General features: G+C 39.8%; 1 protein-coding gene, 1 long non-coding RNA gene and 1 pseudogene across 2 annotated transcripts; 2 read left to right on the top strand and 1 right to left on the bottom strand.

Moving 5' to 3' along the window:
- Positions 1-379: 379 nt before the first annotated feature.
- LOC149048168 (uncharacterized) lies at positions 380-13,933 on the bottom strand. The gene is made up of 6 exons (XM_089201673.1): positions 13,475-13,933; positions 9,040-9,417; positions 7,460-7,682; positions 3,670-4,694; positions 3,282-3,475; positions 380-1,094 (listed from the first exon to the last, which is right to left on the bottom strand). The coding sequence occupies exons 1-6, from the start codon at positions 13,931-13,933 to the stop codon at positions 932-934; spliced, it is 2,442 nt and encodes an 813-aa protein (XP_089057799.1). The 3' UTR covers positions 380-931.
- A 1,982-nt stretch (positions 13,934-15,915) lies between these two features.
- Positions 15,916-16,845, top strand: LOC149048167 (uncharacterized). Its single transcript, XR_016185259.1, has 2 exons — positions 15,916-16,009; positions 16,508-16,845. It is a non-coding gene; the product is annotated as an uncharacterized LOC149048167 (long non-coding RNA).
- Positions 16,846-19,472: 2,627 nt separating this feature from the next.
- On the top strand, positions 19,473-20,732 carry LOC149048166 (uncharacterized; annotated as a pseudogene).
- Positions 20,733-22,689: the final 1,957 nt, after the last annotated feature.

The following is a 22,689-nucleotide window of genomic DNA, read 5'->3' as shown; positions in this document are numbered from 1 at the left end:
TTCCAGGAGTGGTGTAAAACGAAAATGTACGGCGACGTCAAATAGCCGACAGTGATAATTGAAGATACGCCGGTCAGATCGGGAAAGTGGTAGAGGAACTTTAAAGCTATGATGAAAGACCTGGCTTCCTTGTAGTCGGCTTCGCAGCCAATTTTGGGTGAAATGGCCGAGAAAAGGACCAACTTGCCCTGCCCTTTAGAAAGTCGGGATCTCGAGTGCATTTGAGTGGGAGACAATTCAGAGAATATTGTGTGCAAGTTGCCACGGGCAGACCCATCAGGGTCCGTTCTGGGCACGAAATACTCTTTTGAATGTTTGAGTGATAAAAACTGTTATGAAAGTTCCACTCCCACGAATACCGTCAAACACTTCGAATAACTTCATAGAAAATATACCATTTATTTGTCAAATTGACAGCCTCTTAACAGCACTCTCCTTCCTTTACGCCCATCCTTTACAATCACAATTACAGTTAACCGGAGCTTGGATTCAAGATCGCCAAGGACCTCTCCAAGACAATGATTTCACCTTAAGAAAGCCTACGCCCACTAGGAAGGGGTGCAGGGAAGAGAGATCAGACCACAGCTGTTCGAAGGTCTGATCACGCTATCTACTTGCTGAATCTCTATCCAAAATCCAAAAGTTCTAGATAACGGTACTCGATTAATAAAACAACAGAATTGTTAGTTACATTTTATCTGCGACTTAATGCGAGCCTCTACTTGTTTCTTATCAATCACTTTATTGACTCGTTCCGCAATCGGGAATGAAGTCTACTTCAGATACGTTTGATTAACTTCTGCCACGAAAAGTGACTCTTTAAAACAAATGACTATAATAACATGCGCTGCTTACTACAAACTATTGTTAATAAGCACTAGTGAAAGGTATCGCGATCCTTCCATAGTTTTACTCACAAGAGAGACACCTTTCAAGGCGGTATAGTCGTATCACTTTTACAGCCTTTCAAAGTTTGGCCCTCAATCAATAACGGGTAGGTTTCGGAACCTCGGAATCTCCGTGTATTCTGCAACGATGTTTCTGTTGGCTCGCTTACGGCACTTGATGAAAATGCGACGGATTTCAAGCAACCGCTGAAAAAATACGAGACGACGTAGATTGAAATTTTGGTAGGTCTAAATCTATCTCTTTTTTCCTTTTCCTAGTTTGCGTTATACTCAATGGTTGGATCACGATACAAAACTTATTGCTTTTGTTACTACAGCAATACCGTATTAGCAGTGATACTGCGCAATACCTTAGTCAATATAAATATTTAACAACATTAAATGCGGATCTTCAGTTTTTTGTGCTCACAGGTCAGCTATCCTCACAACAAAGCTAAAGATAGCGTATGGTAATCATGTCCCATAAAATTTCACAACTTTGGTGATCGAGATAATTTTTTAGGCATGCGCTCAGCTTAATCATCTCACACGAACAAATTCCACTCATAACAAAATTTAGTAAATACTAAAACAGTGGATAGTGTTAAAGCACGCTCTGATTGGCCGTTCAAACTTCGAACATCCTTTGCTTTTCACTGCCGAGCAACTCGCGCGGGATTGCACTAGAAAATATTTTAATTGCTGCAGGAATAAGCGAGTTGAAATCATCTTTTTGGGCTATATTATCTCACAGTTTTAGTATATGGTAAAAACAACTATTCCCTCAATGTCAGTGGCTAGCGGTGGATATTTACCTCGCCTCATCGCGGTTCGGTAAATATTCACCACTATCCACTTCCACTTCGATAAATAGTTGTTAAATAGTAACCTGTTCTCATGCATAACACGCACATTCGCCTTCCGTTCCCATTGACATTTGCAAAGATTTTTCTTGAAGTGTTCATCATTTCCCTTCACATTCCGAGTTAATGGGTTTCTACAGTGTCGTTACCAAATCTTTTGTGTTTGAATCGAGTTACTTCCACATTTTATCTTAACACCCTCTTTTGGCTTGAATAAAAGAAAAGCACTGCCTTCTTTCATGCTTCAGTTAATAAGTGAAATAAATGACAAACTTTCTTCAATCTAATTGGCTGGGAGATATGCAGTTTTCTGGTAACATGATGCAAAAGAGAGGTACTTCTTTGCAGAAAATTGCTAATTCATTGCAAAAAAGGCAACAATTTTAAGCCGTATTTTAGACCTATTTGCAGCTCAAAAACCTGATTTCCAGTAAGAAACATAAGTAATCAGTTAACTATCCGATCTGTTATTCTACAAGCACTCCTACCATTATAGCTCCACCAAACGGTTTTGTAGTTAAGTTTTTTTGTTCTTGTTTTAGTTTTTGATTGAGTTAGTTTGTCTTTTTGTATAGCCTACAAAAAAAGTTACAAAGCATACCAATATAAATCTATAGAGCATTTTCGTATTATCAACCGTAAAGAGTTTCAAAGCGGATGTTTCGAGCGTTAGCCTTCGTCAGAGCGATATACGAAGGGCTAACGCTCGAAACGTCAGCTTTTGAACACTTTACAGTGGCCAATTCACGTTATCAGCTCGGTCGATAATACTAAATTACCCTGTTATACTCCTCCACCGACGCAGCACCACGGGTTTTTTAGAAACTTACCCCCTCTACTCAATATAAATCTATGTTTACCACGTCTAAACTTCAAACAATAGAAAGAAAATGTTCCGTTCCGTTTATAAAGTATTTCTCTTTCATCTATGTTCACAAAAAAAATCGTATCACGGTGAACCTGATTATCTTTCTCTTTTTCACCTTATGCATATGGTCTCGTAGCTCAAAACAGCCGATGTGAAATTGCCCTATGTACCGAATTTCGGTTTACGTGCTAAGGCCAATTATCCTGTGCGCTCTGGTGATCACATCAACGTCTTGTGTGTACCATTATAGGCATGCGGAATGTCAAAGGGCGCAGAGCACATCCAAATGGACTATTTTCACAATTTAAGGCTTTTTAACAAAACACATCATGACGACTGCTATTTTTGAATTGCTTCGTGGACTAGGGAAATTCCAACTAATAGTACTTCTTTCTAAATTTCTCTAACGATTCAAACTTTAGCTTTTTTTTTTCTTTTTCTTTTCTTACATTTTGCTGATACAGTTCCAAATTATCGATAAAAGCTATCCTCATTTTTAGTTGCATTTTATCATTAACGACTCCTGTAAATCATCATAATAAAATAATACTGACCGTGTCTGAAGACTAACTAATTAACTTATCGAACAAATTATTTCGGATGAAATACCTTAACGCTTTATATCTAAATGTACACAACCAATAGTATCAAAAACTGTCTTACGCTGGCTGTTTAAGTTCATCGATTATTTCCTCCATGCACGGTCTCTCCCCAGGCTCTGTTTGCAAGCATCCCCGGATGAGAGCTCGAATCACACGGTTTGTTACAAGTGCAATTTGCTGTTCACGCTTTTCAGGATCTGGCATTTCCTGGATCGACATCTCACAAAGAAGAACACCAAAACTGTATACATCAACCTGAATATCGAAAACAACTTACAGTAAATTCAATGATATTAACCACAATATCGCCAATCAACTCGGTGGTATTGATAATGTCGATGTCGATGTGATAATGACCGCAACCTTGCGTTAAGTGAATAAAATTTGAGGATACGCACCATTGACAAAGGGTCATTGTGGAGAAAAAAAATATATTAAATCAAACATACCTTAACGGTTTGGTTTTTAGTGACTGCTTCAGGTGCACTGTAAATTGATGCTCCAGGTGCAACTGTCATGGTATGTCGCATGAAATTGGCTGTGCCATAATCTGAAACCTTGGCTCGCCATTGGTCACCTTGTCGCCATAGCAACACATTTGCACTGCTGATGTCCCGGTGAATGATGGGAGATGGTTGCTTCTGGTGAAGATAGTTTAATGCTCGAGCCACGTCCAGGGAAATAACGAACAATTCAGTAGCGGAAAGCGGTCGCTCTAACAGTGCTCGTAAACTTGTTTCCATCAGCTCTGTGATGAATAAAGGACTTCCTTCGTCATTTGCAGCCCCAATGAACTGCAACAAACATGGGTGACGACATCTTGAAGCTATATTCATTTCTCGCACAAACAAACTGCGGTTGTGATTGGAAAGAATCAAGTCATGGATTTTTTTCACAGCTACGGGACAGCCGCAAAACTTTCCTTCCACAACAATTCCCCAGCCTCCCTTTCCAAGGCATTTATCTGTCACCTGAATTTGATCGCGTGAAATGATCCAATCAGGTGACTCCTGCGGTTGACGTGCTCTTAACGCTAATTTTTGAGCTGTTGAGAGACTCGTTTTGAGTTCAGTCACTTGATTTCGTAAACCAGCAATTTCTTCGTCTTTTCCCTGTAGTTGCTCTTGGATATTGGTCAGTTGCTGTGTTGCCTCTCTATTTTGTAACTGTCTTCGTAAGTTTGTCACTTGTTCCTGTAACTCGCGGACTTCTGTCTTCGAGGCCACTAACTGATCATGCTTCCCTTGTAATTGTCCTTGAGCGTTTGTCAGCTCTTCTTCCATCTTTCTCACTCGTGCTTCAGAGTTTACAAACTGATCATGCTTCTCTTCCAGTTGTGCTTGTAATTGAGTCACCTGCTGCTCCATCTCTCTCAATCGTTCGAGCGAACTATTTTCTTCTTCGTCACTTTCTCTCGGTTTCTCTTGTAAGCTCCGCAGCTGACCTCCCATGTCTCGTGATTGTCGTTGCTTTCCTTTAAGGGAATGAAACATAAATGACAAAATGGGAAACCTCTAAATGCAGAGAACCCACACACAACACAGGGTGTGCCTACAAGTTGGTACATACTGCCAGACTCCTTTCAAGGGGACATATGAATGTTGTGCCGCGTAGCACTGGGAACACAAATGGTGAAACAGAGAATTAACTCTGAAGTGTAAATTAAAGTGCTATTTTAAACCCATGAATAACCCATTGGGCGTTAGCCCTAATAAAGGGAAACAGGGAACCACACGAGGCAAAGAAAAAATCTTTTGACCTCGGTGGGAATCGAACCCACGACCTCCGGTCTTTTCTTTTTCTTTTCTTTTCTTTGCCTCGTGTGGTTCCCTGTTTCCCTTTATTAGGGCTAACGCCCAATGGGTTATTCATGGGTTTAAAATAGCACTTTAATTTACACTTCAGAGTTAATTCTCTGTTTCACCATTTGTGTTCCCAGTGCTACGCGGCACAACATTCATATGTACCCTTACTTTCTCTTCGCCGCGATTCACCATCCTAAATCGTCCCTGACTTTCTCTGTGCGACCTCGTAGCTCAGTCGGCAGAGTAACGGTAGATCTAATCCGGAGGTCGTGGGTTCGATTCCCACCGAGGTCAAAAGATTTTTTCTTTGCCTCGTGTGGTTCCCTGTTTCCCTTTATTAGGGCTAACGCCCAATGGGTTATTCATGGGTTTAAAATAGCACTTTAATTTACACTTCAGAGTTAATTCTCTGTTTCACCATTTCCTTTCAAGGGGATATTTTCCCAAAAAGGTTGAAAGAGTCTAGCAACTGCATCTTTTACAACACACTGATCTTTTAATGAATTCACTCTCATGAATTTGCTCCGTTTTCCCTAAAGTTTCCATCGTCGTGACAGGAAATAATGTCTGATCGAACAATTTCTACATTACAGAGCGAAAATTACTCTGCTCCGATTGAATAGCCTTCTTTTTTAAACTGGAAGAACAAATTCTCAACATGTAAATGCTTTAAGCTAAGCTTATGGGAATTGAGCGAAAGAGGAATCCGTTCACAGATTATGATTGCTTCTACTCCAGAAGAATTCAATGAATTAGTTCGTCTTAGATTTTTGGCACATTCATTGTATGTATCTCAAGAAAAGGAAACAATAGAGTAAAATACTGTGTGATTTTAACGTTTTGCTTCAAGCCATTTTAGACTCTTACTCAAATTTGTCACAACTATATAGTTAAGCTTGACCCTTTAACTCCCAGATACAATTTGTAGTTCTCCTTACTGTCAACCATGCAATTCTTATGATGTTAGTTCTCTTATGATGTTAGAGAATTTAGTATTGGATCAACTAATCTTCCCCAAATTGATAGTATTCTTATATTCTCATCACTTATATGGTTGATTTGTATTGATACTTTAAGGAGAAATTCTGTCTTGGTCACTCATGGGAGTTAAAGAGTTAAATGCTGTTCAAATTTCACAAATAATTTGACAAAACTTTTTTAACTTTTCATAATAAGAATTCTGCCTCTGCCAGACTTGAAATTGTCAATCGCACAGAAACTTGCCATAACATAACTCAGGAATTAAGTTCTTAGTGTTAGAAAGGCTTGTTCACACCAGTGACGCGATCGTCGTAATCGCAACCACAATTGTAAGCGTAGTCGCCAGAGTGTTGTGACCTAGTGTGAATCCATAAACTGCATGCTTTTTTAAAGATTAAACATGGCGACTGAATTAACATGAGCATTTGCTTGCCTTTCTTCTTTAAATGTTCATTTTTCATTTAATAGCGTTAAAGAGAGCGTATAAAAGAAAAGAGGAAAACAAATTCCCATGCTCGTCTTTAAAATCTTAGCACGATTCATTGTTAAGACCTGGATATTTTTGAGACTTTATAATTAAAAAAACCAAGGTTGCGCAAAAAGGGATGGAACAGAAGGTGTATGACAACTTATTACGGAAGTCTACACGAACTCACGAATTAAAGGTTTTTGTAAAAAATTTGTACCTTACACGTCCCCACATAAATCAATGATCTCCTCGGAAAGAAAAAAGGCATGCAAACAATCAACTTTAGAAGAGTGGAGCTACGCAATTGGTGGGAATATGGTGACGTCTGCTTTTTTACTCTTTACGGTGGCTAATTTACGTTTTCAACCCAGTTATTAACACTAAATTACTTGCATATCAATCTGTCACAAACCATTCATGCTAATAATTCTACCAGCAAAACACCTAAAATTTCAGAAAAAATACACTCTGGGACATCACATCATCATACGAATTAAGCTTCAGTATTTCAAAATGTCCTAGGCAACACTTTTTTGAACTGGACGAACAATTTCTCAACATTTAAATGTTTTAAGGGAATTGGGTGAAAGAGACATCAGTTAACAGATTACGTGAATTTACGTTTTCAACCCAGTTGTTAACACTAGATTACTTGTATATCAATCTGTCACAAACCATTCATGCTAATAATTCTACCTGCAAAAGACCTAAAATTTCAGAAAAAAATACACTTTGGGACACCACATCATCATACGAATTAAGCTTCAGTATTTCAAAATGTCCTAGGCAAAAATTGAATGTTTCAATTTCAAACACTTTTTTGAACTGGACGAACAATTTTTCAACATTTAAATGTTTTAAGGGAATTGGGTGAAAGAGACATCAGTTCACAGATTATGATTTTCTGCTTCATTATGCATGGTGTGCTTGATTAAGTGAATAAAAAATTTATAAAACAACTGAGATATCAAATCATTTGTCTACCTGATGGTGCATTGACACAGCTCATTGATCTTGCATACATTTCATCTTCATGAATTTGCTCCCGCTTTCCCCAGGCTTTTTTTCTTGCAGCTTTTTCAGGATAACCACCAAAGTCCTTCTCTAGTATGACAGTTTTAAATGGTACAAATAATGCATAATCTCTCTTACAAACAAACTTTTGAGAGCCAGATCTTTTACCACTGCCAGATCCCAATCCTTCATCCTAAATAAAAATGTGACAGACGGACACAACAACTTTTAAAACACCACATTGCCAATTAAAAGTTTACAGTGTAGGTATTTTCTTACAACCAGTTTAAGCTCTATCTCCCAGCCTGTATATACACTTTTAGTTTCAGTAGGTTCACATAAAAGATCTGAAACAACAAAACAAAACAAAACCGGACCTAATTTTAAAGAAGTAACGCTTGAAATATATTCGAAGAAAAACCAGCTACGTCTCAGTCAGTTTCTTTCTAAATTATGCCTTCAGAATGTAAAATGAAAAATTTTGCTTCTTTATCAACTCTGTTCATCGTTGCACGAGCGGATGGGGGAGAGAGCATGTTGCGTGCGAGACCAAACATCGGATGTGGAGGAGACTACGCAAGGCGTGGCACCAATGTAGCTTATTTTTGCGAACAATTATTTAGATACCAGCAGCAATATAGACCATAATATACGTGTTTCAAGGTTTATTTCAAATATTTTATGAACGATATTTTTCCTTGGAGTCTTTTGAAAGTAAATGCTCTTTTTCTTTTGCAAAAATACAAACGTCAGTTACTCAGTGTCTCTTTTCAACCTACTCATCCGAAAAAAAAACTTTACATGCTTAGCATGCCAATGTTTAACAAAAGGCTGGCCCAACTTGGTTAAATTCCACATCATTTGACAGGTAAAAATCGATCCCTTAATAGGGTATGTCAAATTTTTTAACAACTCCTGGATTCATGGCTGCATCTATGAACAGCTACCGTCACTCGACTATCATTTGGACGAGGCTGGGGAGGGTGGTGCACCGCAGCGACCGGTCTAACCCGGGATGATCAAAACACAATTGTGCTAATGCATGTTCAATAAAAACTTTTGACTTGGTAATTAGTTTGGCAGAAAGTCCTCAAGTTTAAATCGTGTCTTCGTTCGATCTTTTTCGAACTCAGATAAAACCAAACAAAACATTGAACCTCAATTAATACTGTAATAACAAGCGCAATTCACTCCTGTTAATACTGGAATAAGTTATCCTTCTGAAATGTTTCCTTACTAGTCCTTCAAATCCACTTCTCTTTTCTTATAAACAAAAAAAAGTGACCACCACAATTTCACAGTTAACTAAATTCTCATTTTCACACTAAGGTAGGAAAACAGATCAGACATCTAGGCTTTTCCTAAACTCAGGCTACACCTAACAATCATTTCTTTTCTTTCTTTTATTTCTTCTTTGCAGAAACGATAGACCCATTTTCACGTGCGAAGGAAAAACGAAACATAATCATTTAGTTTAATCTCCACTGATAGCTGTAAAACACTTCAAGGCTCAGTCACAGTTGGTTAAACAAGCATGTTAATGAACTTACCAGTTCTAATCCTACAATTATGTCAACATTTCCAGTGGAATCCTTCTCCTCACCAACATATCGCACAGTTCCTCTGGCTGGACTATCATTAATAAATGTCACAACTCTGTCACCAGTCTTAAGCACTCCACCAACTTCCTCAAATGACCTTTGCTCACACTTTGCCTTCCAAAATGACAATATTGTATCCTTAAGACCTGACTTAGGTTTAGCCTGAATATTTTCGTCTTCCTTTGCAATTTTTGAGGATTTCAAGTCATCTCCATCTCTTCTAGGCCTCAATTTGTCCAGTCCAACAAAAACCGCAGAGTCTGGCTCACAGGTAAAGTATCGCTTCTTTCTATATGTTCCATCGCATGTTCCTGACCCTGGATGATTCTAGATATGTTTAACCACAGATCATAATCATTAACATTGAAGATTATTGTCATAATTAACCATCATTGTAACTTTCATCATTCTCATTACCATGGTTGCCATCATAATCAATGAAAATTTTATCCTATACCCACTGTTCAACATCCAGTGTAAGATATACATGTACTAAGAAGGATTACAAAATCTTAACAGTAAACAGGAAATATTCTTAAATAGAGATGACACCTTCTGCATGACTGTTTGAAGGTCAAGCTTTACAATTACATATCGTTTCTGAACTTTTCTAGAGATTTCATGACATTTACGAAGTAGAAAAATCTATAAATCCAAGTTGTGGGAAAGAATTAGGTTATTGAATTCTTGAGATGTTGTTTCTAAATGATAGTCAGTTTATTTCCACTAGATCTTACCACTGTGAATCTAAGAATTTACTTTTAACTACATGTAGCTGCTCCTTGCTGCTAATCAATATACAAAACTTCATGGTGCAGTGATAATAAGATACTTGGGTTTGATGGAGAAAATTGTCTATGCCTTAAAATTCAACATTCACCCGTTTCAATCAAAACACTTGTCATTTTGAAACTTAGAGAAATTGTTGTTCAAACTGAGATGAAAGTTGTTTTTTAGTAGATGCAAATTGTTTGCAATTGTAGGTCACCCCCTCCTTACAACAAGAGGAGGTTTTTACTGAATAGGTGCCAAGACAGCTCAAACAACTGTTGGAGCTGTTTCAACAGACACTTAAGCTGCTTAAGAAGATATACCAGTTTGAATTGCTACTTTGAATTACTGAGAATCTGCAAGCAAACTGAATTCTGTTTGAAATCTAAAACCTGTGGTTGTGTGTTTTTCTAAAGCAGGTCACAAATGTCACCTCATGAAAGTGAAAAGGTTGTCGCAGATGAAACTATTTTTATAGTTTGCTGTATTAATTAAGGGTGTTGAAAGTAAACAAAATCATGAATTTTCCTTAGTCTTTAATGTCTACCTTCCTTGGAGACTCTTAGACTGAAGGGGAGATTTAAATGATTCATTCAGTGGTATGTAATGGTAAAACTTGCCCTTCAACAGTGATGTGCAAGGTGTCATCTCTATTTAAGGAGAATGTCACGTTTTCTGCTAAGATTTTATAATTCTGCTTTCTTGATGGTATGGTATCCAGTACCGCTCACGAAGACGTTAACCGAAAAACGCGAATTAAACGCGCCAAAATCGCATGCGAATAAAAAAAATCGTGCGCGTCAAAAAATCGCACGTGCGCGCACGACCTTGAAATATCGGCCTCATTAGTATGCACGAGGTAGTACTTTTGTTTTTCTATTGTTGGCGGTTTATTGTTTTAAAGAATAGGGCACAATATAGTAGCACTAAAATACTACACGGCTACCAACGACAAGCAAAATTGTTCGTTACAATCGCCCTTCGAACCGACCTTCCCAATATGCTGTTACCAATGCGACTTCGTAATCGGAATATATATATGATTTATCATTTTCCTACGGAATTCATTTATCAAAATAGCAATTTCTCACCTCGTAGATAGATACATCCGTCGCAACAGCCTGGGAATTTGTTCAAAATAGATTTAGTCTCAGTGTACTGTAATACGGTAGAATCATCTAAGGCGCCCGTTTGTAACCAGTTGTCGCGTTCTAAGTGCAAACCCACGCCCGAATGCTCATTTCATAGCTTTTGTCATCGGTGAACACGCTCTTCTCGAAAACTCGCCATTTATTAAAAAACTGATAAGTTCTACTCGCTTATTTTAATAGTGTTGTGTTACAGCATGATTACCTGTCACGACCACGTCTTGCTCTGACGCGTATGCAAATTTTTAAGAGAAACCGGATTTGCTTTTTGTTTCGATATTTGTTAAATCATTGATCGATGTTCACCAAATTGCTCGAAAGATGGGAACGGAAAATTTTGCAGCAGGATACATGTAGTTCAAGTTTGTTTAAGACTCACCGGCGCGTGCAATATAGGAAAAACATCAATACCATGGGTTGATGACAGATTTTAGAGTCTGTTTTGAAACATCTTAACATTACTAAGAGACGCTTACATAATATGATACTGAACGGTAGTCTGTTGAAGCCTATTCGGTTTTTAGGTGAATTTTCGTCTTTGACATTGCGATATACTAAATCTTGACCTTTCATCGTTGTAATATAATGAGCTCCGTAATCAAACAAATCGTCAAGAGCGATGCGAAATGAAACTGTTTACATTCCTATGCGTAAACACTGAAGCGGGCACCGATTGCAAATGAATGACACAGAACATCATTCACAATCTTAGACAGTTTATTTTCCTTCTGATCTCCATCGAAGGCGATCGAGGTACGTTCGAAGTTTCGAAGAAATCATCACCTGGGATGCAAACACCAGATTGTTTACATTCCGCGACGTAAACATCTTAGGGAGCGCTGATTGCAATGAATAAATTGGGAAGCATATTAGAGAGTATTTGTTTCGTCACTTGCTCAATGAAACACGTGTTTCGATGCCTTGAGTAAGTGAAATTTTCCTTCCCAGCTGATTCATCAACAACTCAAATCAAGCAAGTCTACTGCTACTGCTCGCTATTCAATAAATTCGCGAAGCGACGCAATATGCGTGAGTGTAACATAATAGCTTTTTTCATTCTAAAAATTTTCTGTTGTCTACTCGCTGCTCTTTCAAACCTTAAAGTTCTTTGTTTCACTCAACAATGTAATACAAAGGAAACTTGTAGCACTGAATAACAAAGGCACATGACCATGACCATGCGCGCAAAAAAATCGTATGTACGAGTCTGACTACCCTGCGTCTGAGCGTATGAAATTCGTCTGCGCAGTTAACGTAACGCGAGCGGTACTGTACGTGCATGTTGTACACTAGATGCCGAATAGTCGGTATGGGATAAAATTTTTCATTGATTATGATGGCAACCGTGGAGATGATGCCATGTTGAGTATTACTTTCTTAGCTTTGACTAACAGAATCTCCCTAAATGCTCACAAATGAAAGGTCAAGAGGATGAACAATGGCTCTCTGTCATTTTTCTGAATTGTAAACTTCTTAGCTATCTTAGTGAAAAAAGATGGAAAACAGCTTCAAAATTCACTAGAAAGAAGAGTGACAGTTTCCATGCTAATTGGCAAAACTTAACACAATAAGAATTTTCTTTTGAATCGTTTTTGTTCTTTATGAAAAGCACACAAAAAGGAATCAACAACATTGTTTACTGTTAAGTTATAAATCCTGGAAAGGAAGTCTATGTCACATGATTTTGTCCATACTGTTCAATCAAGGGAGGTAAATTTTCAAAACTATACCCAAGCCCATCAAAACTTATGAGCCTACGACAAAAACAAAACCGAAATAGTGTCAATAAAGCATTTAAATCTTCCCTTCAGTCTAAGATTCTTCTAGGAAGGTAGACACTGAAGACAAGATTCTAAGAGTTGAAGTCAACTTTACTAAGTCTGAGTAGGATGCCTATGACCCCCTCCCCCCCTTTTTAAGTCTTTTTTTATCACATTGAGTAAAAGACAGCTCAGAGGTTGATTTGCATTTTCCTATCTTTCACCCTTTAACTACCATGAGCCACAGAGACTCTATGGTGAGCGAGTTCTCAGTGGCTCAGTGATAGAGCATTATCATTATCATCACCATGGTTGCCATCATAATCAATGAAGACTTTTATCCCATACCGACTATTCGGCATCTAGTGTACAACATGCACGTATACCATACTATCAAGAAAACAGGATTATAAAATCTTAAGAGAAAACATGACATTCTTCTTAAATAGAGATGACACCTTGCACATGACTGTTTAAAGGGCAAGTTTTATCATTACATACCACTGAATGAATCATTTAAATCACCCCTTCAGTCTAAGAGTAACCTAGGAAGGTAGACATTAAAGACATTGAGATACTCACGAGATGTAAAAGCAAGCTTAACTCGATGTAACATAATACTTTTGTTATGTTGGTGTTAGAACGAAATTTACACGTAAATTGTTACAGCCAACAACGCGACTTAGCTGGTGTTCAAGTACTTACGATGAGTTCAGCTCCAAACCAAGTTCCTGGACTGTGCGGTAATACACCTATGTACCGAACAATACCAGGTAAAACTTTTGAGATTCCTTCCACTTCAACGAAAACATCACTTCCGAGTGACAATTGTCGGCCAAATGCAAGACGTTTCCTCTCCATATACGTTTGATATCTTGCTTCATATGAAGTAATTGCTAAAAGCAAGTTGGTTTCTTCCCTAGATAATCGACTGATATCGTCCACAGGACATTCAAGACGTAGTGATTTACGTTCAATTCCAACAACAGCTACTTTAGTAGAGTCTATAGGCTGGTTAGCCTTTCGAACACCCTCTAATAACTCGCCTCGCAAAACTGGCGCTGGAGTAGACTTCGCCGTAAAGCCGAGCGTAAACATGTTATGTTCAACATCGTGTCCGACCTGATCACGCAGAAGAATATACTTAATACTGGATTCTTCCATTTCGTGCCGAGGATACAGGAATGACGATTTCACCTTTACTGTAAACAAACCAGGTATTGATCTTAATGAAAAGGGAGACTAGCGACTAAATACGGGAGTGGCTCCGACCTATGATTGGATGATAAAAATAGTAAAAGTTTATAAGTTGTATCTTAACTCTTTGCTCGTGAGTATCGTTAACCGCGTGTCTCGAAGCGGAACAGTGAAATATCAATGCGAGTGAAAACACCGATGTGTCAAACAAGAAATGGTTACTAACGTAGCGAGGGAAGGCAGCCTTTCTTGTTTAGCGAGGTCGTTCAGCGATATTGCTGCGATGAAAAAGTCATCTGCTGACTAGCTCCGCTGACTAAACTCATTCAGTCAGTTCAGGAGGACGACCAGAGTCTGGAGCCATTCTTGTATTTCACCGTTGACGGGGATAGCTCCGACTTTAACGTGTATTAATTTTTTAAAAATAATTTTTAATAATGTTTTAAACGATTAAAAAAAAAATTAAAAAATTAAAAACTAAAATAGTGAGCAGCACTGTGCGAACAGTAGTTGTAAAACTTCTTTATTCTCTGACGCGTTTAGTCTAACTGTCGTAAACTTCTTCAGGGAGTTTTACAAGTTAATACCAAACGCCTATATTTATAAGCCATAGTTTGCAGCTGTTGCGTGGGCCAATGACCGTAAGGGCTTGGCTGGACCTACGAGCAGGAATAAAGTTGTGAAAATTTGAAAATTTCTTTTGAAAATCTTTTTTTCTTCTTTAGGCAAGGTGAGAAATATTTTTTGAGAGCCACCTTTTTAGGTGAAAATTTAAAATTTGAAAAACTGAAGAGGTTTTTCACAGATGATGCCTGGAAAGCAGTTTGCAAATGAGGTTAGGATGGCTCGTGTACTTTACAGAAAATGTGGTTTATGTTGTACTTATTCTTTCTTAAATTTAAGTGGCATAAATACCTTGTCTAAAACAGTAGTGTGATAAAATAGCAAACGATATATATGTGTTCCAGCACAGCGTCATGTGATGAACAGCCTTCACTAATTTTAGAACAAGTTTTATAAAATAAATGTACTCTTTCTTGTTATAGCCGAAAACTGTTCGAAGATTGGTTGTGCCATCGCTGCAAACAGTCAAGGTACTTCGATATGATTCAGTGCGAGAGCTACTGCCACTGGTTTGACTGGTAAGACGTTTTTTTTTTTTGTTTAATTTGTTTTTTTCCCTTTTTTAGGTCTGGTGGAATTAATCCGCAACTTCCTTCCTTTAAGTGTTGTGCAAAAACAGTTGAAGAGCCCGATGAATGGATTTGTCCTTCATGCGAACAATTACCTAGAAAATCAGTTTTCCACGAAAAAAACTCCCTCGACTGCGGCTAAACCATATTTCTCCAGCAGAGCATACTGTAAATTAAAAACATTGGTCGCAGCGTCACGCAACATTGCGTGATTTTCCAAACGTGACATGCAGTTGCTGCATTATTTTAAAACTTGGAAACTACACGGTCCTGTAGTAATAAAAGAGGGCTTCATTTGCAAACATTGTAGAGTTCAACATAAGAAGAACCTAGTAAATTGCTCTTTCTATTTTTATCTCGGTGTATAAATTATTCAGCCAGAACGAATAAAAATAAATATACGCTTGAGTTGGAGCCATTCCTGTCAGCGGTGAAATACAGGAAAAGCCCCAGTCTCTGGTCGTCCGCCTAAACTGACTAAATGAGTTTTGTCAGCGGAGCTTGGCAGCGGATGACTTTTTCATCGCCGGAATATCGCTGAACGACCTCGCTGAACGACCTCGCTGAACGACCTCGCTGAACAAGATAGACTCTGCCTTCTCTTCGTTATGTAAGTAGCCATTTCTTGTTTGAGACATCGCTGTTTACACATTGATATTTCATTGTTTCGCTTCGAGACACGCGGTTAACAATACTCACGAGCAAGGAGTTAAGATATAACTTATTAACTTTTACTGTCTTTATCATCCAATCACAGGTCGGAACCATTCCTGTATTTAGTCGCTAGTAAAAGGGAGGAAGTACGCCATCTTTCTGGATATTTCCCTAGCCTCGATGTTATGAAGAATAGGTAAATATTGTTAAACAACATCACGTCATCTCCTAAGAAAATTCGGTCTTTACTTCGGACGTGCCTCTTCTTATTCCTTGTCGTAAGGGGTTTGATCTGGTCTGTACCTGATTTCGACTTCTAATGAATACTTTTAGATCATTCTACACCAATACGTCTTCTAATTAGTAAAAGAAAGTTCGTTTTGAAAATGTCACTTGACCACGTGTCGCTGGCCCATTGTGATCCTTATCTGTTGTGTGGGCCCGGGGTGAGGAATTTGAACCGAAAGTGTCAAGTCTGTAGCGGAATACACCTGTTTTATAATTAATAGAGGGATGTTTGAAGGTGAAAAGTTCACTTTCGTGAGAAGATGGCTCAGAAGTAAAGGTCTGTCAGAAAGTCAGGGGCCTCCAAATCGAGGAACTCGGTAGTTTCTTTCAATCTTCTAAATCAAATACAGTTATTTGCACCTTACAGTCTCTTTAACTCTTCTGATTGCTTTCCGGTCACTTTTAGTGATGTTTGCCGGAACTGTGTTGGTGTACGTGGTGCAACAGACCATCAAGAATGACCTTTACAGTGTTGTTTCGAAGAGGCGAGCATCGAACAAAAAGTCAAAAGTAATCCAAAATAAAACCTTCACGATCGGGAAGCCTGTGGTTTGCTTAATAGAAATACTCTTGAAAAGCGAAGAACAAACCCTTTTGAGTAAAGTGAGTTCCTTGGCTTTTATCATATCATATGAGGGTCGATAATTACTGTAATTATTTCCAAAATACTACAATTGGAGAGAAAACTAACTGACTTTCACTAATAACATTAGTTAAATGAAATAAAATAACGCGTTCGCCTTCGTTCATGGGCAATAATGACTTTGCAAAGTTGATACAGCGATCTAAACAGCGTATACAACTGCACAACCTTTCCCGCTATTTTATCCTGAAGGTCTACATTGAAGTCTAACCCTAACCAAATATTATAAAATATATTTAAGGAGCGTGGGCGGAGTTAGTATGCCAAGCCTCAAAACAAAGGCGCTGGTGGTAACGCAGATTAGTGGTAATAATTTTAGAATTATCCCACCCAATTGTATGGTTAGTTAGGCATGTATGCTCCGATAAAGCTGAATTTTCCTTTTTGCAAAGGAAAACCGCTTTTTGGTGCTCTTTTAACCGTGTACCAAACTGACGTTTGGTCTGTCCGATGTATTCATTGTCACAGTCATTGCAAGGAATAGAATAAATAGCGTCGGTTCGTTGTTCTTTCTTTTGCCACGGGAAGGTGTCACGAGCGCCCGCCTGGCAGCACGTGTTAATACTGATCTCCGGAAAATCTTGGATTTTACTCATTATTTCTACGCAAAATAACCCTGTTGGATGAGAAGTGTTCTCCAGTATGGCAGCCATCTATACGAGCTCCTTCCTAAGGTCTTTATCCTCCTCAATCCAAACTAACAACCGTCTTGCACCAGACTTATGGCAACGCTTGACCTCCCTTGGTCTATCTAGAGTTAAGCCTACGCGTCGTGGCCTTCGTGGTGGTAACAGGAGGAGACAAGTCCTACCGAGACCCGGTACGGTGCTGGAATCTTCCATGGGACAGCCCTTGTCCAGCTATGGCAGTTTTCTAGCCGACTTCCCTGGCGAAAAGGTAAACCTCAATGGCGAGAGTAATTTACATACCGCTCCGTCTTCCACATTAATTATTCAGATTGATACCTTACAGCGTGTTGGAATAAACAACGGTTCCATTCCGGTGATCAAGGCTCGAAATCGCCTGCGGGACCGGCCTTCTGGTCCCCAGCGCCCCCCGGGCGTGCGCGGGCGAAACCTTTCACGTTTTACCCCTACAATTCCATCGAATCAGGGGAAAGAAAACTCAGTGTTTGGCCTTAGTGCACTACTCGCTAACACCATGTCACTAGCACCCAAGGTTGACGAGGTTCGTTCTGTTGTCCTGGATCTAAAACCTAATTTAGGGTTCTTTACCGAGACGTGGTTAAGAGAGACAATCTGTGACTCACTGCTGCAGATCCCAGGCTACTCATTTATCCATCGTGACCGCACCACAGACCATCACGGCGGTGTTGGCCTCTACATCGAGAATTCTATCAAATTCAAGCACCTAGAAAAACTGTCGGACCCTGACATCGAGGCAGGGCTGTGTGTAGCACTGTGGGCGTGGCTACGACCCAGCCGACTTCCACGCGGAGTTCCCTGTATCGTCGCGGGTGTCATATACCATCCACACTTCAACAACAGCATCAGAGATGCAGCACTTGTGAACTATCTGTCTGCGTCCCTCACTTCTTTGGAAGGAGAGTACCCCGGTTGCGGTTTCGTGTTGTGCAGCGATTTCAACCGCCTAAATACTCGCCGTTTGACCACCCAATTCAAGCTGAAGCAACTAGTAGATAAGCCCACAAGGGGTGACCAAATCTTGGACTTAGTGCTTACTAACCTTCCACAGCTCTACGACTCAAACGCTGTGCAAACCTTTCCCCCTTTTGGCATGTCTGACTACAATGTTGTCTTAGTGAGACCCAAAGCGAGACCCAAGGGCAACGGTTGCAGTATGAGAACCACGGCAAGGTGAGACACACGACCAAGTAGAAAGTTGGAACTCGGACGCTATCTCTCGTCGATTGACTGGTCTCCAGTTAATGGAGATGCCTGCGAGGCTAGGTGAAGCATGTTCGTTGACATAATTCAGATTGGTATGGATCACATCATGCCGGTTAAGCACTTCAAGACACACGTTAATGATGCGCCATGGATCACCGCAGAGTTTAAAAACCTTATCAAACTGCGCCAGCAAGCGTTCAACAAGGGAGATAAGGACGCCTTCAGCCGCTACCGCAACATCGTCAACCGCGAGCGGAAATCTCTTCGTGGCAAGTACTTTGCTAGCAAAGTTGACCATCTCAAGTCCACCAAGCCCTCTCAGTGGTGGAACGCTGTCAAACGGGTCGCAGGAATGGTCCCCTGCTCCAGATCAGAGTCTTTTTTTCCAGCTTACATTTGGATGGCGATTTGAGCGAACTTGAAATAGCCAACAAAATTAACTCAGCCTTTCTTGCTCCAATGGAAAACTTTCAGCCATTAATGCCAATCGCAGCCCACGAGGATGAACCCTATGTGTTGTCTGTATCCGAGTCTGCGGTCTTGGCTGCTTTAAAGCAATTAAACCAGCGTAAAGCAGCCGGACCTGACTGTGTTCCTAATTGGCTCCTGCGAGAGTATGCAGAGGTCCTTGTTGAACCCGTTACGGCTATACTCAACTCCAGCTATAAAGAGCAAAAGCTTCCCTCGCCGTGGAAGCTAGCTGACGTTGTACCGCTACCCAAACAGAAGCCTGTTGAAGACCTAAGTAAGCATCTGCGGCCCATTTCCCTGACCCCCACCATCTCGGAACTCGCGGAAGACTTCGTTGTAGCCACTCATGTTGGTCCCGCAGTACTCAAGAAGATCGACTATGATCAGTATGGCGGCATCCCCGAATCCTCCACCTCATTCGCCCTGATCTCGATGTTTCACCACTGGTCACAGGCTACTGATGGGACAGGGGCAGCCGTCAGGGTCGTGCTATTTGACTATCGAAAGGCATTTGATCTCATTGATCATACGATCCTCGTTGCCAAGATCAATGGTCTTGACATGCCACGCAACATCAAAGCTTGGGTGACCGACATCCTGATAAACCGGCAACAACGGGTAAAACTGTCGGCAGACTGTTTCTCTGAGTGGGGCCCAGTCCCGGCCGGGGTCCCACAGGGAACCAAACTCGGACCATGGCTCTTTCTGCTCATGATAAACGATCTCAAAGTTGACGCCCCAACGTGGAAGTACGTAGATGATACTACCATCTCTCAAACCATACCCCGTGGCTCCCTGGGTGACGTGCAACGCGTTGTTACTGCGGTGGACACCTGGTCCCAATCCCAGCTGATGCAACTCAACGCTGACAAGTGCAAAGAGTTAATTATTGACTTTAAAGAAAATCCTCATAACTTTTCTCCACTTGTAGTAGATAGCAAAGCCCTTCCCGTCATCGATCTCAAATGGAACAATCACGTCGTAGATTGCATTAAGAAGGCAAACAAACGGATATATTTCATTGTTCTCCTGAAAAGGGCTCGTGTACCTTGTAATGACATTGTTAATTTCTACTGTACAACAATCAGATCTGTTCTAGAATATTGCGCTCCCCTCTTCCATCACGCGCTTCCCGCTTACCTCAGTGAAGATATAGAGAGAATACAGAAAAGAGTTCTTTCCATAATTCTCCCAGATATGTCATATCAGGACTGCTTGGACAGACTAGGCCTGCCAACGCTAAAAGAGAGACGCAATGAACTATGTAAACGACTCTGATTCAATCGCCAACAACTCGGGGCATAAACTACACAACTTACTGCCTCCAAGAAATGAACAAAGCTACTGCCTGCGACAACAGAGAACATATAATCTACCACGCTCGCGCACAGACCGCTTTAGACAGTCCTTTGTGTATGCAATGTCCAAAGATGCCTAGCAACAAACAACGCGTAGTACTTAGCTAGTAACTATACATATTTTAATCCCATTAGATACTTATATTTTTATATCATTTACATATGTTTGTGATTAGTCTTAACATTTGCCTATTTATATATTTCTCTGTGAAATACGCAATTCAGTCTAATGACTGCGATGTATTTGTGAATAAACAGTCTATCTATCTATCTATCTATCTATCTATCTATCTATCTATCTATCTATCTATCCATAAAAAGTCTGTAGCCAAAACTTTACTTAGGAGGGCTGACTGTCTACCACCTTCACTCGATTCGAGGGCTGAGGAGAGGAAATATGTTACCAATGTCCTAAAGGCAAATGGCTATACAAAAACTTTTCTCCGTAACTGCCAAAAACCAGTTACAAATGGTAACGCTCTTGATGAAAGGGAACCAGCGACTGGTTTTGCTGTTATTCCTTACATACAGGGTGTTACGGAACCCATCAAGAGAATTTTGAATAGCCACAACGTTAAAGTTGCTCAAAAACCTTTTCAGACTTTGGGGCATATTTTCGCCAAACCTAAGGATCCTGTCACGAAAGAAAAAAGGCCGCTTATTAGTGATCATATAAAAGGACCTCTTGTTGCAGCGTTTAGATCACCCCTGATGAAGGCACTAGACAGGAGTGTCAAAACGTTGGGTCTATGAATTGTAACTTCTTCGGTTACATTCATTAAATTTGCAAACCAGAGTAGCATCAACCCATGTCCAAATATTATAAATTGAAATTAAGTCAGCGTGTCTTGCACGCCTTTACAAGGTCATACAGCTATTTCAATCATCATGTAATACAAGCGAAATATTTATTTTGCGTAATAGGGTCGTATCCAAGACATGCTTAATTGAACTGGCGAGCTACATATTCCCATTCTGTATGCTGATGAACTGTAGGTAAGCAGGAAGTATAGCAGACTGAATTCCTCTCTACAAAACACTTAAACTAGTCCGTATATAACATTATTAAAGGCTTGGTTTATGTGTGGTTGTGAGTTCATCGAGATATAAAGCACTTAGAAAGTTTCGAGAGTACTCAAGAAGATTAAGTCGTTCTTGGCTGCGCCTCAAGCAACCTTTTCTCATCTTTTGTGCTCCCGAAACTACCTGCTCGCTTCATAACTCGATGAATACACGCTGACTCAAAACCAAGCCACCCGATGAGAAACTAATCGACACTTCGCACACTTCGCTATACAATCAGGATAACATTTTCCCATAAACTCCCTCTTGATCATCTCTGTGAAATTTTTTCCGGTGGACTTCTAAAAAGCACGTTTTGTTAAAAAAAGAAAGCACCATGTGACCATTTGTGATCCGAATAAAACGCATTTAAGCCTATATGAATTTTCTACTTTCGAGGCGCCTGGAGTGTGATCCTAGTGCTAGCCCTCTGAAAAAGAACCTGTACTGAGATGTTTGTCAAACTTTACCCATTGGTTGTTTACCTTGTAGGAATATAAATTTTGAAATAAAAAAGACTGGCCCCAGTTTTCGTTTAGGAGCAGCATTACCTAGTATACGTACCAAATAATTACTAAAATATCTTGAAACTTATAGTTACCAAATCTGACTACATTCGTGTTTCCAAAAATTGAGTTCCTTTTTGCGCACGGAGAATTAGTTTATATTTATTTCACGTATTGAAACTTATTGCCCAACTCAAAGGGAGAGAAAAAAAAAGGTTGATCAATCTGCTCGTTTGAAGAAAGTGACAAGTCACTTCTCTGATGAGCACCGAGGAGAAAGAAAAAGCCACCCAAAATTTTCTTATTGCGCGCAGTGGTCAGGTGTGAAATCATGCGCAGTAAGGATGTATAATGTAATATTACGAATGACCTGAACGCGCATAATGGGCATCAAACCAATCGCGCGCCATTGATTCAAACACGTGCCGAAAATGGTTTAGCTAGAACTGGGGAGTATAAAATGACATCCCCATCATTTCAAACCCTACCAAACATACGACAGGGTGTTCGTTTTAGGATTTAACTCAAGGTGGGAGGGCGTTTTGTAGTACTGAGCTAAAAAAGGAGACATAAAACTTATTTGTTCATAAACTCTTTCTACATAACACTCTTATCATTTTTCATTCCTTTGGAATTTCATACCTTTCTCCCATTCTGAATAATGAAATAAACTTTTA

This window comes from Pocillopora damicornis, chromosome 3 (assembly GCF_964200805.1).
Source record: "Pocillopora damicornis chromosome 3, jaPocDami1.2, whole genome shotgun sequence".
Taxonomy (NCBI): domain Eukaryota; kingdom Metazoa; phylum Cnidaria; class Anthozoa; order Scleractinia; family Pocilloporidae; genus Pocillopora; species Pocillopora damicornis.
This window is presented reverse-complemented; position numbering and strand designations above follow the sequence as displayed.

Bases quoted from the DNA above. Each gene is read 5' to 3' on its own strand.
- LOC149048168 (XM_089201673.1), bottom strand. From the start codon at position 13,933: ATGGAAGAATCCAGTATTAAGTATATTCTTCTGCGTGATCAGGTCGGA. The intron at 9,418-13,474 runs GTAAGTACTTGA...AAACATATCTAG, and splicing joins GGTTTGGAGCTGAACTCATC to AATCATCCAGGGTCAGGAAC. The intron at 4,695-7,459 runs GTAGACAAATGA...ATTCCCTTAAAG, and splicing joins CTGTGTCAATGCACCATCAG to GAAAGCAACGACAATCACGA.